The sequence below is a fragment of the Lithobates pipiens genome, unplaced genomic scaffold (assembly GCF_037356315.1).
Source record: "Lithobates pipiens isolate NorthernLeopardFrog02 unplaced genomic scaffold, aLitPip1_a1.2 Scaffold_25, whole genome shotgun sequence".
In the NCBI taxonomy this organism is placed as follows: Eukaryota; Metazoa; Chordata; class Amphibia; order Anura; family Ranidae; genus Lithobates; species Lithobates pipiens.
Window position 1 is genome coordinate 97,142,164 of NW_027507787.1, and position 17,357 is coordinate 97,159,520.

Sequence of the window (17,357 nt, forward strand, 5' to 3'; positions counted from 1 at the left end):
GAGTGGAGGACAATTGTGAGGAGAGAGGAGAAGGAGAAGTAGAAGACGAGGCTGGACGGTGAGAGCCTGCAGTGTGGCTTTGTGTGTTCCGTTGCTCCCACTGGGCTCGGTGATGGCTGCTCATGTGCCTTCTTAAGGCGGTCGTCCCTAGGTGAGTATTGGGCTTACCGCGACTAACGCGTTGACTGCAAAGATTGCAGATGGCAACGCTATTGTCAGCAGCGGACACGTTAAAAAAAGCCCACACTGCGGAGCCATGTGCCGGTGTCCTGGGAGCGCCAGATGTGACCGTACATGGTCGATGACTCGCTCCTGATACATTTGCAGTCTGCTTTGTCCCTGCTGTGCAATGTAAGTCATTGCTGCTTCTCCTCCCTATCTGCTGGTCCATATCTCCCTCTGAACTCCCCTCCTCTTCCTCTCTTGTGGGCACCCACGTGACATCACTAGACACGTCATCATCAACGTCACCTTCCCCACCGCTATAAGTAGAGTAGGCAGCAACACCGGGGACCAACCTCCTCCTTGGGCTGATCTGGGTACTGGCGTCAGACTGCTGAGTAGCGCTTGTTGCTACCTCCTCTTCCTGATCCAATACCAAGAGTGGCTGCGCATCAGAAATGTCCTCTTGATATGGATCGGAAAATAATTCCAGTGACTCAAGCGGAAGGTATGTGGTGGTGGTGGTGGTGGTCGTGTTGTTGGTGGTAGTGTCTTTGGGGGTGCACATAGCAGAGAGTGAAGAAGAGGGTGCAGATCGAGAGGATGAGGAGGGTGCAGAAGAGTAAGGCTGAGCGAGCCACTCAACCAAGTCTGGTGCATCCTTTAAAGTAATTGAACGCACCTTCTGCAACTTCCCACTTTGGCTCAAGCCTGTTGCTCCTGCCCTACCCCTACCACCCCTGCGGAAGGGCCTGCCTCTTCCTCTGCATGTCATTTTTTAAATGACCCTGTGACAAAACTCTTAGTCCCTATACCGCTGAAGGACTGCTGCAGTATAGGTGAGCGGTCAGCAGTGGTGCACGTCAACCCTATCTATTGTGGACCTATAGCGGTCCTTACAGAACAGCAGACTGTACCGCACTCAAGCCTATGTACCGTAGCACCCTATACCAAGTTACCAGTCCTTATAAGAACTTTTGTGGACCAAGCAGGTTGTGTATTAGTGTTTAGCAGACTGTACGTCAGTCCCTATACCGCTGAAGGACTGCTGCAGTATAGGGCAGCGGTCAGCAGTGGTGCACGTCAACCCTATCTATTGTGGACCGATAGCGGTCCTTACAGAACAGCAGACTGTACCGCACTCAAGCCTATGTACCGTAGCACCCTATACCAAGTTACCAGTCCTTATAAGAACTTTTGTGGACCAAGCAGGTTGTGTATTAGTGTTTAGCAGACTGTACGTCAGTCCCTATACCGCTGAAGGACTGCTGCAGTATAGGGCAGCGGTCAGCAGTGGTGCACGTCAACCCTATCTATTGTGGACCGATAGCGGTCCTTACAGAACAGCAGACTGTATCGCACTCAAGCCTATGTACCGTAGCACCCTATACCAAGTTACCAGTCCTTATAAGAACTTTTGTGGACCAAGCAGGTTGTGTATTAGTGTTTAGCAGACTGTACGTCAGTCCCTATACCGCTGAAGGACTGCTGCAGTATAGGGCAGCGGTCAGCAGTGGTGCACGTCAACCCTATCTATTGTGGACCGATAGCGGTCCTTACAGAACAGCAGACTGTACCGCACTCAAGCCTATGTACCGTAGCACCCTATACCAAGTTACCAGTCCTTATAAGAACTTTTGTGGACCAAGCAGGTTGTGTATTAGTGTTTAGCAGACTGTACGTCAGTCCCTATACCGCTGAAGGACTGCTGCAGTATAGGGCAGCGGTCAGCAGTGGTGCACGTCAACCCTATCTATTGTGGACCGATAGCGGTCCTTACAGAACAGCAGACTGTACCGCACTCAAGCCTATGTACCGTAGCACCCTATACCAAGTTACCAGTCCTTATAAGAACTTTTGTGGAACAAGCAGGTTGTGTGTTAGTGATTAGCAGACTGTACGTCAGTCCCTATACCGCTGAAGGACTGCTGCAGTATAGGGCAGCGGTCAGCAGTAGTGCACGTCAACCCTATGTATTGTGGACCGATAGCGGTCCTTACAGAACAGCAGACTGTAACGCACTCAGGCCTATGTACCGTAGCACCCTATACCAAGTTACCAGTCCTTATAAGAACTTTTGTGGACCAAGCAGGTTGTGTATTAGTGTTTAGCAGACTGTGCGTCAGTCCCTATACCGCTGAAGGACTGCTGCAGTATAGGGCAGCGGTCAGCAGTAGTGCACGTCAACCCTATGTATTGTGGACCGATAGCGGTCCTTACAGAACAGCAGACTGTACCGCACTCAAGCCTATGTACCGTAGCACCCTATACCAAGTTACCAGTCCTTATAAGAACTTTTGTGGAACAAGCAGGTTGTGTGTTAGTGATTAGCAGACTGTACGTCAGTCCCTATACCGCTGAAGGACTGCTGCAGTATAGGGCAGCGGTCAGCAGTAGTGCACGTCAACCCTATGTATTGTGGACCGATAGCGGTCCTTACAGAACAGCAGACTGTAACGCACTCAGGCCTATGTACCGTAGCACCCTATACCAAGTTACCAGTCCTTATAAGAACTTTTGTGGACCAAGCAGGTTGTGTATTAGTGTTTAGCAGACTGTGCGTCAGTCCCTATACCACTGAAGGACTGCTGCAGTATAGGGCAGCAGTCAGCAGTAGTGCACGTCAACCCTATGTATTGTGGACCGATAGCGGTCCTTACAGAACAGCAGACTGTAACGCACTCAGGCCTATGTACCGTAGCACCCTATACCAAGTTACCAGTCCTTATAAGAACTTTTGTGGACCAAGCAGGTTGTGTATTAGTGTTTAGCAGACTGTGCGTCAGTCCCTATACCGCTGAAGGACTGCTGCAGTATAGGGCAGCGGTCAGCAGTAGTGCACGTCAACCCTATGTATTGTGGACCGATAGCGGTCCTTACAGAACAGCAGACTGTAACGCACTCAGGCCTATGTACCGTAGCACCCTATACCAAGTTACCAGTCCTTATAAAAACTTTTGTGGACCAAGCAGGTTGTGTGTTAGTGTTTAGCAGACTGTGCGTCAGTCCCTATACCGCTGAAGGACTGCTGCAGTATAGGGCAGCGGTCAGCAGTAGTGCACGTCAACCCTATGTATTGTGGACCGATAGCGGTCCTTACAGAACAGCAGACTGTAACGCACTCAGGCCTATGTACCGTAGCACCCTATACCAAGTTACCAGTCCTTATAAGAACTTTTGTGGACCAAGCAGGTTGTGTATTAGTGTTTAGCAGACTGTGCGTCAGTCCCTATACCGCTGAAGGACTGCTGCAGTATAGGGCAGCGGTCAGCAGTAGTGCACGTCAACCCTATGTATTGTGGACCGATAGCGGTCCTTACAGAACAGCAGACTGTAACGCACTCAGGCCTATGTACCGTAGCACCCTATACCAAGTTACCAGTCCTTATAAGAACTTTTGTGGACCAAGCAGGTTGTGTATTAGTGTTTAGCAGACTGTGCGTCAGTCCCTATACCGCTGAAGGACTGCTGCAGTATAGGGCAGCGGTCAGCAGTAGTGCACGTCAACCCTATGTATTGTGGACCGATAGCGGTCCTTACAGAACAGCAGACTGTAACGCACTCAGGCCTATGTACCGTAGCACCCTATACCAAGTTACCAGTCCTTATAAGAACTTTTGTGGACCAAGCAGGTTGTGTATTAGTGTTTAGCAGACTGTGCGTCAGTCCCTATACCGCTGAAGGACTGCTGCAGTATAGGGCAGCGGTCAGCAGTAGTGCACGTCAACCCTATGTATTGTGGACCGATAGCGGTCCTTACAGAACAGCAGACTGTAACGCACTCAGGCCTATGTACCGTAGCACCCTATACCAAGTTACCAGTCCTTATAAGAACTTTTGTGGACCAAGCAGGTTGTGTATTAGTGTTTAGCAGACTGTGCGTCAGTCCCTATACCGCTGAAGGACTGCTGCAGTATAGGGCAGCGGTCAGCAGTAGTGCACGTCAACCCTATGTATTGTGGACCGATAGCGGTCCTTACAGAACAGCAGACTGTAACGCACTCAGGCCTATGTACCGTAGCACCCTATACCAAGTTACCAGTCCTTATAAAAACTTTTGTGGACCAAGCAGGTTGTGTGTTAGTGTTTAGCAGACTGTGCGTCAGTCCCTATACCGCTGAAGGACTGCTGCAGTATAGGGCAGCGGTCAGCAGTAGTGCACGTCAACCCTATGTATTGTGGACCGATAGCGGTCCTTACAGAACAGCAGACTGTAACGCACTCAGGCCTATGTACCGTAGCACCCTATACCAAGTTACCAGTCCTTATAAGAACTTTTGTGGACCAAGCAGGTTGTGTATTAGTGTTTAGCAGACTGTGCGTCAGTCCCTATACCGCTGAAGGACTGCTGCAGTATAGGGCAGCGGTCAGCAGTAGTGCACGTCAACCCTATGTATTGTGGACCGATAGCGGTCCTTACAGAACAGCAGACTGTAACGCACTCAGGCCTATGTACCGTAGCACCCTATACCAAGTTACCAGTCCTTATAAGAACTTTTGTGGACCAAGCAGGTTGTGTATTAGTGTTTAGCAGACTGTGCGTCAGTCCCTATACCGCTGAAGGACTGCTGCAGTATAGGGCAGCGGTCAGCAGTAGTGCACGTCAACCCTATGTATTGTGGACCGATAGCGGTCCTTACAGAACAGCAGACTGTAACGCACTCAGGCCTATGTACCGTAGCACCCTATACCAAGTTACCAGTCCTTATAAGAACTTTTGTGGACCAAGCAGGTTGTGTATTAGTGTTTAGCAGACTGTGCGTCAGTCCCTATACCGCTGAAGGACTGCTGCAGTATAGGGCAGCGGTCAGCAGTAGTGCACGTCAACCCTATGTATTGTGGACCGATAGCGGTCCTTACAGAACAGCAGACTGTAACGCACTCAGGCCTATGTACCGTAGCACCCTATACCAAGTTACCAGTCCTTATAAGAACTTTTGTGGACCAAGCAGGTTGTGTATTAGTGTTTAGCAGACTGTGCGTCAGTCCCTATACCGCTGAAGGACTGCTGCAGTATAGGGCAGCGGTCAGCAGTAGTGCACGTCAACCCTATGTATTGTGGACCGATAGCGGTCCTTACAGAACAGCAGACTGTAACGCACTCAGGCCTATGTACCGTAGCACCCTATACCAAGTTACCAGTCCTTATAAGAACTTTTGTGGACCAAGCAGGTTGTGTATTAGTGTTTAGCAGACTGTGCGTCAGTCCCTATACCGCTGAAGGACTGCTGCAGTATAGGGCAGCGGTCAGCAGTAGTGCACGTCAACCCTATGTATTGTGGACCGATAGCGGTCCTTACAGAACAGCAGACTGTAACGCACTCAGGCCTATGTACCGTAGCACCCTATACCAAGTTACCAGTCCTTATAAGAACTTTTGTGGACCAAGCAGGTTGTGTATTAGTGTTTAGCAGACTGTGCGTCAGTCCCTATACCGCTGAAGGACTGCTGCAGTATAGGGCAGCGGTCAGCAGTAGTGCACGGCAACCCTATGTATTGTGGACCGATAGCGGTCCTTACAGAACAGCAGACTGTACCGCACCCAAGCCTATGTACCGTAGCACCCTAGACAGACCAAGTTACCAGTCCTGATAAAGAGCTTTGTGGAACAAGTGAGTTGTGAATGATTAGCAGACTGCAGCAGAAGGGCAGCAGTCAAGTATAATATTCTTTCTATATTTGGAAGAAAGAATATTATACGTGTACAAGCCTATTACCGTACCACTGATACCAGTCCTGAAAAGAACCTTTGTGGAACTAATAGTAACAGCAAGTCTTTAAAATTATCCTCACTGCCTGACACACTGCTTCCTGCCTGTCCCTATACAAATTGGCAAAAAAGAGTAGGCTGGAACGATTAGCTGGAATAGCTCTTTTGTGGACCTGATAGTAACAGCTAATGATGATGATGATGATGATGATGAAGAAAGACTAATCTGGCTGAGCTGTCCCTAAAATAGCAGCATACAGCGCTCTGTCCCTTTATCTAAACTGACAAAAGAAACTCAGGCTGCTGACCTAACACCTATACCAGTCCTGAAAAGAACTTTTGTGTACCAAATAGCTAGCGTTTTCTCTGTCCCTACTCCACACAGGATCCTTTCCCTACAGTGACAGAAGAAAGAATGTAAAATGGCCACCGGATCGGGTGTATTTATAGGTTAGGGGGAATGTCCAAGTGTCCATGAGCTGTCATGTCTCAATTGGTTGTCCTGTAACACATGATAAACGTGTCACGAAAGGTTAAAGTTCTTGTATACATTAAACACGTAAGTCCGCCGGGGCGAACGACGGAAAAAGGCGTTCGAACCCGCGGACGGCGAAAGTCGGAAATTCGCCGCGAAACGACCGCCGGGCGAACCGTTCGGCCATCACTAGACAGGACCTCTTAAATATGAGATCTTTGGTCAAAAAGACCTTAGATCTCATATTAACACTAAAATGCAATCATAAAAAAAATGTTGTTTAAGAATATGTTGCTTTAAGAGCCACGAGCTCCATACCACAGTGGGGAAAGGACCCGATCACCTTCGCCTCTGACGGCGGCTTTGGTAAGCAGCAGAGGGCACTGGAGTGCCACGAGAGGGGGAGCCCTCTCCCACCACTGATAAAAGTGATCTTGCTGCTGAGACCACTTTTATCTTAAAGTGGACTGCCCTCTGAAGAAGAGGATACTGGGGTTATGGCAGCTAGCTGCTGCCATAACAACGATATTCCTCTTCAAAGTACCACCCTATAATAATGATGGCGGGCTGTCCGTATGTGGTTAAATATTGTCCAACAGGTATGGCCTTAATCAGATGTCTGGGATGGGCACTTGTGGCTTAAGACCTGACTGAGAACATCAACTACTTTTAAATATCCAGTGCCCCACACCTTTCTTTTACGTCCCAGGTTTTTATTGCAGTTTTTACAATACTTTCCGAAGCACTGATCAGGAACAAGTATGCACAAAGGAAAGTCAGAGAAAAGGTCATAAACCCTGATCTGTGTACGTGTTCTAGGTCAATGATCCAAAGTATTGAAGCCAAAGGGACCATGTGACCAATGCAAGACTTTATCTAAAAGATAATGGAAAAACAAAAGCGAAGAAGGGCTCTCATAATGTAGTAAGTTAAAACGATGTATTAAATAAAAGCACAATGAACACACAATTAGGAATTGCATTTATACGAGCAATAGTACACATACACCTTAAAATACTAACTGTTCAGCTTTAGGCATCATCCATTCAGACTAGATATTTAAAAAAAATTGGTGGCTACTATATTTTTGGTGGCCACTGAGAGTTAAATCACCTAAAATATTTTTCTTCCCCTCGGGAACTCAGGAACTGTTTATGCAATGCTTATGCTGAGTTCTCGGATCTGCATACTTGCTGTGCCAATTAAGTGGGGTTCACACCATTGCTGAATCTTACCTACATTTATATTATGGAGCTGGAACACACATAGGTGGGCAGGAACACCCAAAACTTAAAGGTGGATAGGAACAGCATCAGGAATTGCAGCAGGAAATCTTTCTATTGGAAGTGTCACGGCTTAGCTTCCACAAATGATTAAAATAATTGTCCTTAAAATGTATTTAACCTCTCTGGTACAAAAAGAGGTAGAAAATCCAAAATGCTGCAGTTGTCTTAAAAGCAGAAATCTTCCCATAAGTAGACCAGTTCTTAGTAATAAATGTTTAAGAGGGTATTTCCTCTCACTTTGGGGTGCCTATGGGACAGGAAGTCAAAGGAAATCTCTCCAATGGAACACAGACATAAAAACAAAATGACAAGGTTTTCAAAGTATGTCCAGCCAAGCATCTTTTTTTAGTTTTACAATAGAGAGAAAAAGAATTAGAACACCAGTTTGGAATGTAAGCCATCCAGGACATTAGCACCTCACATGGGCCTCATCTACATTCTCAGCACGTGGGGGCAGTAAAAACGGCCAGATGAACCATGTTTTATCACCCCCCCAAAACAAATGCCATTAACGCTTTGCATCACTGTGCAACAAAAATATTCCTTCCTTGTTGAACTCAATGGGGACTATCACCTGCCAAACGCAAACCCATTCAACTAAATAGGGCCATGCCGGTAGGGGCATGTCCGGATGGCAGAGAAAGCAGAAGTGTCTTTACACAGCTCCAGCTTCCGAACGGCATCCTGCAGTCATCCTGAGCCCGATTTGCTCCAGAAAGGTCCCCACGGCCATGGGAACGTTCCAGGCTGGCATCCATGGTAAAATAGGGGCCCCCGCGACAGTATTGATGGTGGGACAGGTGGCCAGGCACTGAAGGCAAGATGGAGCCAGGACACAGGCAGAGCAGCATGACATGCTGCTGCAGCCATTGGTCTCTGCTCTCCACAAACAACAGGCTGCAATGGTAAGTGACTTTGCCCCTGCTACTAGAAACACACAACCTGACCCACTGCAGCCCCAGAGCCTCCACATGGATAGTGAAGATAGCTCCAGCCCAGGCTCCCCCTCCACTGAACCTACCCACCCTAGCCTCCATTATGCTTGCTATTCAGGACTGTAAAGCCTCCCTCACTGCTCAGATAGCGTCAGTATGCATGGACTTTTCTCTCCTGAACCAAGATGAACAAAACTTAAGGGACAGAGCAGGGGAAGCAGAGGAACACACCAACTCCCTTGAATATGTTGTCCATGCCCTATCTGCCACAGTGAGGGATCATACAGGGGAAATGGCGGCCCGTTGTGCCAAAATTGATGACCGGGAAAATCGTTTCCGAAGGAACAACCTGCGATTCGTGGGCTTCCCTGAACGTGCAGAGGGTCCTCACCCTGAAAAGTTCCTCTATAACTGGCTAAAGGAAATTTTTGGGTCTGACGCACCATCCTTTTCCCATATGATTGAGCTCCATTATTGCCCGGCTCCTCAACTTCCAAGACAAGGTTGCCATCCTTTTCCTCGCCAGGGAGAAAGGCCCCTACAAATACAATGACAATACCATTTCAGTATACCCTGACTTTTTAGCAGATGTCCAGAGGCAGTGCATCTCCTTCCCAGCAGTAAAGGCTCAATTACGCACAGAGGGCCTCTCCTATGCCATGCTTTTCCTTGCAAAGCTGTGCATCATTCATGATGGCAAGGTGCAATTCTACACCAACCCCAAGGAGGCCATGCCATGGCTCAATGACTGATATTGAGTTCCTCCAAGACGCAGAGCAGTTTAAAGCCTGAGGCTCTAACCCCTACAATCCCCATCTACAATTACCCTGAGCTGAATGTGGAGACACCTTTCTCCCTACACATGGGAGTTCCTCTACTATGCCCAGTGGACCATTTTGGTTTTCCATGAGAATATCCCACCCACCACTACAGCAGAACTGTGAACTGTTATCCCGTCATCCTACACCCTTACAGACCAGGCCTCCTACCTATCGTCAGATCTGAGTCCCCCTATACAGGCTACTGGCCTTTAACTATGGAATTTGTTCCATCTACTATTGAACTATGCTACATCCCCCATATGCAGAATCGTTCGGGGGTCACTCTGGATTCCACTACAACCCCGCACCAGTTGTTGGCGAGGCCACAGGACAGTTCTCCCCCAATTTACAGGGGACCCTTCAGGTTTCTTTAGTTCAGGGATCCAAGGCTCCCTATGTTGGGGTTGGCCGAGTGGGGAGGGGGCAAAGGTTTTTTTGCTCTTTTTTTGCTCTTTTTTGGGGCACTCTCATTTTAGATTTTTTTGCATCTTCTGCAAGTACTGCCCAGAGCAGTTTATGTTTTTTTTTCTGGTTTACTGATAACTCGTGCAGCTGCAGAGGCAGTTATATGCAGTATGTTGAAGATATGTTTAGATATGATCAAAGTGGCACGGCCTACCTGGTATTAAGTGTGAAGGCATTTACACTTCTATGGGACTACGATATGACGTATGACTTAGAATGGCAAAGCCCTTGAAGATAGTGTCATGGAACACTAGAGGAATGAATGCACCCCAAAAGAGATCCCTAGTCTTTTCTGTTTTAAAAAAATGGCGTCCCCATATTATATGTCTCCAAGAAACTCACCTCACCGGCACTGAACCTTTGGGCGTCCATGGCTGGCAAAATCTTATCACTCTACCCACACAAACTATTTCAGGGGGGTATCTATTCTACTAGCTAAATCCCTTCCTGCTGTAACCACAGACCCAGAGGGGAGAATTATTATACTAACCTTACAAATTTCCTCTGTGACGTTTACTCTTGTGAACGTTTATATTGTCACTTAAGCTGCTGACTAGACCCCCTGGACCGATACTTTTTATTAGGGACTTTAATGCCCTATTAGACCCAGCCATGGATCGCTTGGGAGGTGGTGGTAGATCTTTTCCCTCCCTTCTGAATTGGATGCAGGTATATGATCTTACAGAGAAATGGCGCTAGAAGCATCCGGACGTGAGCCAGTACTCTTGCCACTCGGATTCCTTCAACACCATGTCTCGGATTGACATGGCATTTACCATGGTGGGTACCCTTCCCGTTGTCATTGCAGTCTCGTACTTACCCAGAGGAGCCTCAGACCACGCTCCTCTCCCTGTGGACCACACTCTCCTCCCAGGTTCGGGCTCTGCTATCTGGCGTCTGAACTCTTACTGGTTAGAGGATGAGGTGGTGCAGGGAGAGTGCAGAAAGGGTATTATGGGCTATTGGAAGGACAAATTGGGAACAGTAGACCCCTCCACGGAATGGGAAGCATTTAAGTCCACATTGAGGGACACTTTTATGTCCTTCACAGGAGTCCTACAGAAAAACAATAGGCAGCTTACGGGGGAACTGGAAACTGCCATGGTACAAGCAGAATCTGCTTAAGCCTCTAACCCGACCCCCGACACAAGAGACGAGTGGCTACAGAGACTCAGGGAGTATGAACTCCGTCTGTTAGACCTTAGGCAGAAACGCATGTTACATGCTACTCAAAAATCATTTGAGCATGGTAACAAAGCTGGACATCTCTTGGCATATCTGAACAGACCACATCACCCCCCCATATCCATTCCACGTATACTTACCACACAGGGCCAAATCAGCGACACCCCTGGGGACATCATGGAAACCTTTTTAAATTTCTACAAAGACCTATATACCTCCAGAGCTGACTACAACAAAGCCCAACTAACTGAATACTTAGCCGATGTACCTCTCCCCTCCCTCACAACTGAACAGAAAGATGAGCTAGAGGCACCTATCTCAGTTAAAGAAATCACAGTAGCTATTTCACAAATGCCTGCTCATAAAACTTCTGGTTTGGATGGCTATCCAACCAAATGGTACACACAATTTAAAGACTTACTATCCCTGTTTCTTTTACACACATACAACAAGGCTTTAGATATAGGGTCCTCCCCCCTACTATGTGCAAAGCCTTGATTATACTTTTACTAAAACCCAGCAAGGACCCACTTAAATGCGAATCATACCGCCCGATATCACTCATAAATGTGGATGTTAAGATCCTGGCCAAAGTGTTGGCAAATCATTTAAAGACTGTAGTGACGACCCTAGTACACAGTGACCAGGGGGGATTTATACCTGGCAGGTCCACCAGAATGAACTTCAGCAGACTCTTCCATAATGTGCAATACGCACACGACTGTCCTCCTACAAGGGCCATAGTATTCCTAGATACATGTCGACAGTGTGGAATGGCCGTACCTCTTTCTGGTGTTGAAAATGTACGCTTTGGCCCCAGAATGGTGGCGTAGATAAAACTCCTTTATGCTACCCCAAGGACCCGTATTCGGGTTAACTCTACAGTCACTGAGACCTTCTCAATCAATAGGGGCACAAGACAGGGGTGTCCACTGTCCCCTCTTCTCCTTGCCCTTGCCATGGAGCCGCTAGCGGTACATATCCGCTCCTCTCCATCAATAAAAGGTCTCCCCATTGCCACCATTGAGGAATGAATCTCGCTCTATGCGGGTGACACCTTGGTGTACCTAGCGGCACCGATGTGTCACTCCAAACATTGTTATCTGAGATCAATACATTTGGAGACTACTCCGGATTCAGAGTGAGTTGGGACAAATACAGTCTTTTCCCCTTGGATTTAGACGCAACTTCTCATACTGTATTCACCCAGACTCTAATCTGCAGGTGGTGTCCTCCTTTAGGTATCTAGGGGTTCTGGTGAAGACACCTCTATCCACTTACATTGTCAATAACTTAGACCCACTACTAACTCACTTAAAGGAGCAAACTAAACAGTGGATGGACCTGCCCCTGGATCTCATGGGGAGGGCAAATAACCTGAAAATGATCTATTTACCAAGACTGCTATACAACCTGGCCAACTCCCCATGCAAAATACCTCAATCTATTTTCAAACGTATATAGACGCAATCTGTACAATGTCCCTGTGGAATGGCAGATCCCCCAGAGTGGCACTTGAGACACTAAGGTTACTGACATACCTGGCAGGATTGGCATTCCCAAACTTCTTTCTATATTACTTAGCATCTCAACTGGTGCATATCCATGACTGGCTACACCCGATAGCAGCAAATGCATGTACTACCACTGAGGGGGCCATTGCGTCCTCCATGGAAACCCTTCACAATATTGTTTATAGGGACAAAGTCCCACCCCGCCCCGGCACCTCTATGCTGGCCACATCCCTTTCATTGTTCAAATACATCACCACCAAAATAATATGGCACACATGGTCGGTATCCCCAAATAACCTTCTATGTTTCAATCCCACCTTGCAGGAACTTTACTCTTTACCTGACCCTAAACGTTGGTACTCCAAGGGGATTAAATACCTTTGTCACCTATACACTACACAAGGCTTTAAATCCTTCCATCAGCTCAGACTTGACTTTGACTTGCTGCACTCATACCTGTTTTACTACTATCAGCTCAGACATGCTATCAGAGCACAGTTCGGATCCTTAGATGACCCAACTAACCTACCACCACTAGAGAAACTGCTGAGACACCCTGACCCTGCTAAACTTATATTTACTTCTTACGCTGCCCTAATGATAACCCCAGATTTAGTAGGGTACAGGAAAAATGGATCTCTATGGACATCTCCCTTGCAGAGGAGGACTGGATGGAGTTTAGTGACACGTACAAAACATCAGTTATTTCATCAAGAGACCGCATTATAGAGATACAATTTTCCATCAATCTCACCTCGCCCCAACCAGGTTGAAAAAGATGAATTTGTCGCCCATGGCTGAATGTTTCTGCGGCTACGGCCAAGAAGCCGACCTCCTACACTGTTTTTGGGCATGCCCAATGGTTCAGGACTTCTGAGCATAGGTGGGCTCCTTTATCTCCACAGCCCTAGGCCTCCCTAACATTATTCACCCCAAGAATTGTCTGCCGGGCATGTTTGGTGATCTGCAAATATTGACGCCTGCCAAAAGGCTACTCGAATTCTCTACTTTTATGTTAGAAAAGTTATATTGTTGTCATGGAAGGGAACACGGACCTCTTTAAAAACCTTATAGTTGAAGCTAATCAACGATGGTATCCCAATGTACAAACTTACCTTTGAACTTCGGAAACAAAGCAAAACATTCCACACGGTTGTGGCTCAGTGGTGCAGGTTTTACTAAACAGAAATAAATGTGTTCTTAGATGATTTTGGGAAGGGTAGATTTAAATTGAAAAGCCTCACCACCGCTAAGAGGTCCAGAAACAACTTTATTCCATTAAAAGTCAGGGGTACAAGTCAAAAAAGTAACCAACACACGTTTCAGGATTTCACGTGCCCCCTTAAACAGGGCTAGAAAGAACATAGGAAGGTTTCCATATCAATCTGATATTATCAATCTGATATTACTATAGGTTCCCCTCAACATGGTCATAATTTGCTTCAATTTCAATTTTTGTTACATTGCACCACAGGTCAAGGATGCTGGGGTGTAGAAGCTGCCTGCCCAGGAACCAGATAATTCACACCAACATCAGTACCTTAATTTAACAATACCAGTAAGACCCTATGGGGAGATTTAGGAAAACTGGTGCACTCAGAATCTGGTGCAGCTCTGCATGGTAGCCAATCAGCTTCTGACTTTTAGCTTGTTTAACCACTTCTAGACTGCCCCACATACATTTACTGCAGCAGGGTGGCCTCTCTGGGCAAAATCACGTACCTGTATGTGATTTTGCTCTTCCTGGTCTGGGGCGTGCCTGGACCTGCCAATTGGACCATTCCCAAAGTAGACAGAATGGAGGTCTGCCTAGGTAAACAAGGCAGATCGCCATTCTGTGACAGGAGAAGACAGAGAACTTGTGTTTCTGCTAAGCAGGAACACAATTCTCTGTCTTCTTACAGTACAAACCCCCCTCCCCACAGTTAGATAGCATTCCCTAGGGACACATTTAACCGTTTAATTGTCCCTGATGTTACCCCCTTCCCTGCCAATGTCTTTAGTACAAAGACAGTACATAATATTTAGCACGGATTACTGTATTAGTCTCACTGGTCTCCAAAAAAATGTCACTTAGTGTCCGATTTGTCTGTTGCATTGTCACAGTCCCGCTATGTTGCTGATCCCTGCCATTACTAATAATAGAAAAAAAAAATCATAAAAATATCCCATAGTTTGTAGATGCTATAACTTTTGAGAAAACCAATCAATTTATGCTGAATGGGATTTTGTTTAACAAAAATATGTAGCAGAATAAATATTGGCCTAAATTTATGAAGAAATTTGATTTTTAAATTTTTTTTATTGGATGTGTTTTATAGCAGAAAGTAAAACATATTGTTTTTTTTTTTCAAAATTGTAGGTCTTTTTTTGTGTACAGCTTCGCACAACCATGCATGCAATTGTCAGTTAAAGTAACGCAGTGCCGTAATCACAAAAATGGCCTGGTCTTATGGGGGGGGGGGGGTAAAACCTTCTGGGGCTGAAGTTTTTAATTAAGCTTTGGCAATAAAGTCTGGAAGCTGATTGGTTTCTATGCAGAGCAGCACCAGTTGTACATGCTCCAGGTTTAGTAAATAACCCTCTATAGATCCAGCACTATCTTTTTACTTTCCCTAAAGATTTTTTATTTGTGACTGTCTCTCTATTGGAGCAAATCTCTCAAATGGAGCCCCAGCCAGCACTAAAAACCCAAAACCCTCCATCTGAAACTAAAACTAATTATTTTGGCTAGACTTAAACTATTCCCTATACTATCTTAAAAAAAAAAAAAAAAAAAAGACTTTGGTTTACAAACATTTTTGTTATGAGCCATGGTTTGAAAATTAGCTCACTTCAGTATAGCAACCCAAACTGAGCTTAGATGGTCGGCAATAACTTTGCTCGGGGGTCTTGTATTCTTACACCTATAACAGTAATGAATAGAGTTACATACCTGTAGGTGTTGTCTCAATGCCTCCTCTCCAGTAACAGGGAGGACCTTTATATATCCGCAGAACTGGTTGAAGGTGCAGTAAAATGCCAGCAATGAGATTTATGTTGTTTGTCTTCTAAATATATAAGTGGTAAAAAATTTACACACCCACTGTGCAAACACAAGTGTGAAAACAGTCACCCCTTTCCCTTGTCACTGACACTTGTATGTGCATGACTAGTGTAGTCTAGATATCCCCAACCTTCTTTTACTGTCCTTGGACCACACATACTACCCCAATCCCCTTTTCTTTTACCCCCATAAAATAATGAGACCACACAGGAGTTTGGAGTATAAATGGCCATAGCAGCCTTTTATTAACCAAATATTAAATATTTTCCAATTTTACCATATAACCTTTGTAACGACAACTTTTTTAAATCACAGTCTATTGGTCTATGATGGCACCCCAAACTTAACACTTTCCACCACTACACTGCGGGACCTTTTTCACCATACCAGGCCTCCAGCCGAATGATCAGTTCGGAGACAACCCCCTTCCCGCAGTGCAACCATTACCGTATTCCAGCAGACACCGTTCCACTGGAATAAACCAGAGGGGCACATACTACCGATGAGCCCCCCACCACTTCCATCACGTATGATTTTGCCACCATCAAAAACCAAAGACACCGCCACAGCCCGCAAGGATAACCCCTTACCCTTAAGGGCCCCTCCACACCCGCAGGGCCCGCTGAATCTTCTCCTAAAGACCCAGCGCCCACAGGTCAATACCCACAGCTGAGAGGTGAATCCCCTCGCCCCACGGAAACATACCCACCTTAGGCTCCAACTCCATGTGTATACCTGCCTAAACTCCCTTACATGAAACAACTCACCCACAACCTTTTCCACCACAGGCAAGCTTTATTATACTTTGCTACTGATCACGCCATGAGCCTTGTAGTCCGGGCAACAATGTCGGACCACCCATTAACCCGGCAGGGAAAAGCCGAGCGGAGTGTCAACCTTCTGACTTAACAGCCAAAATTACCCCCCTGATGAGACTGACCCCTAAACATTCTCTCCCACCCGGAGAACCAGAACGTCCAGTTGCCTGACCGAGCCAAGCTTAATGTTGTACCTCCGGCACCACCCTGCTCCACACCATCCCAGGGATCCCCATCCAGCGGATACACACCTCCTTCCGAGAGACACCCAGCCGCCTGCCATCTGATCTATCCTCCGCCCACCTGGCCCCCCAACAACATAGGGATGCCTCAATATCCAGACAAGGCGTATGTGCACTTCATCCGAAAGGACAGAACAACAAACAAGGGTATCACCAAAGACACGGGGATGCCCCCATAGCCAGACAAGGCGTATGTGCACTTCATCTGAAAGGACAGAACGACAAACAAAGGGTAGCACCAACAGACATAGGGATGCCGCCATAACCAGACAAGGCGTATGTGCACTGCATCTGAAAGGGCAGCACGACAAACAAGGGTAGCACCAACAGACATAAGGATGCCCCCACATCCAGACAAGGCGTATGTGCACTTCATCTGAAAGGACAGCACGACAAACAAATGTAGCACCAACAGACATAGAGATGCCCCCATATCCAGACAAGGTGGATTTGCACTTCTTCTGAAAGGACAGAATGGACAAAACCAGGGTAACACCAACACAGAACACATTCCACCACTAAAGCAAAGCTAACTATTAGATAGCTACCTCCAACCCCGTACCACGCCCACTCTCAATTGTGTAACAATTTGTAGGCAAATGCCAGTGCGGAAATACCTACATTCTCACCGTCCAATCCTCATTACCGCCACCTCATCCAGCCCCCCCTGGCACCTCTGTGGCCGCCCAGACAGTCCA

General features: G+C 46.8%; 1 protein-coding gene across 2 annotated transcripts in view; it reads right to left on the bottom strand.

The window, feature by feature from the left end:
* LOC143930430 (snaclec botrocetin subunit alpha-like) overlaps positions 1-15,585 on the bottom strand; it is a 74,952-nt gene extending 59,367 nt beyond the window's left edge. The window contains exon 1 of one of the 2 annotated variants that reach the window (XM_077454746.1): positions 15,489-15,585. Coding sequence is in view for 1 of the 2 variants with exons in the window: in XM_077454745.1 (XP_077310871.1) it covers positions 13,669-13,697 (29 nt within the window). In the remaining variant the exon portion in view is untranslated. Of the gene's footprint in view, positions 1-13,668; positions 13,728-15,488 lie in introns of those variants that run through there. The other variant, XM_077454745.1, reaches the window with a different exon arrangement.
* Positions 15,586-17,357: the final 1,772 nt, after the last annotated feature.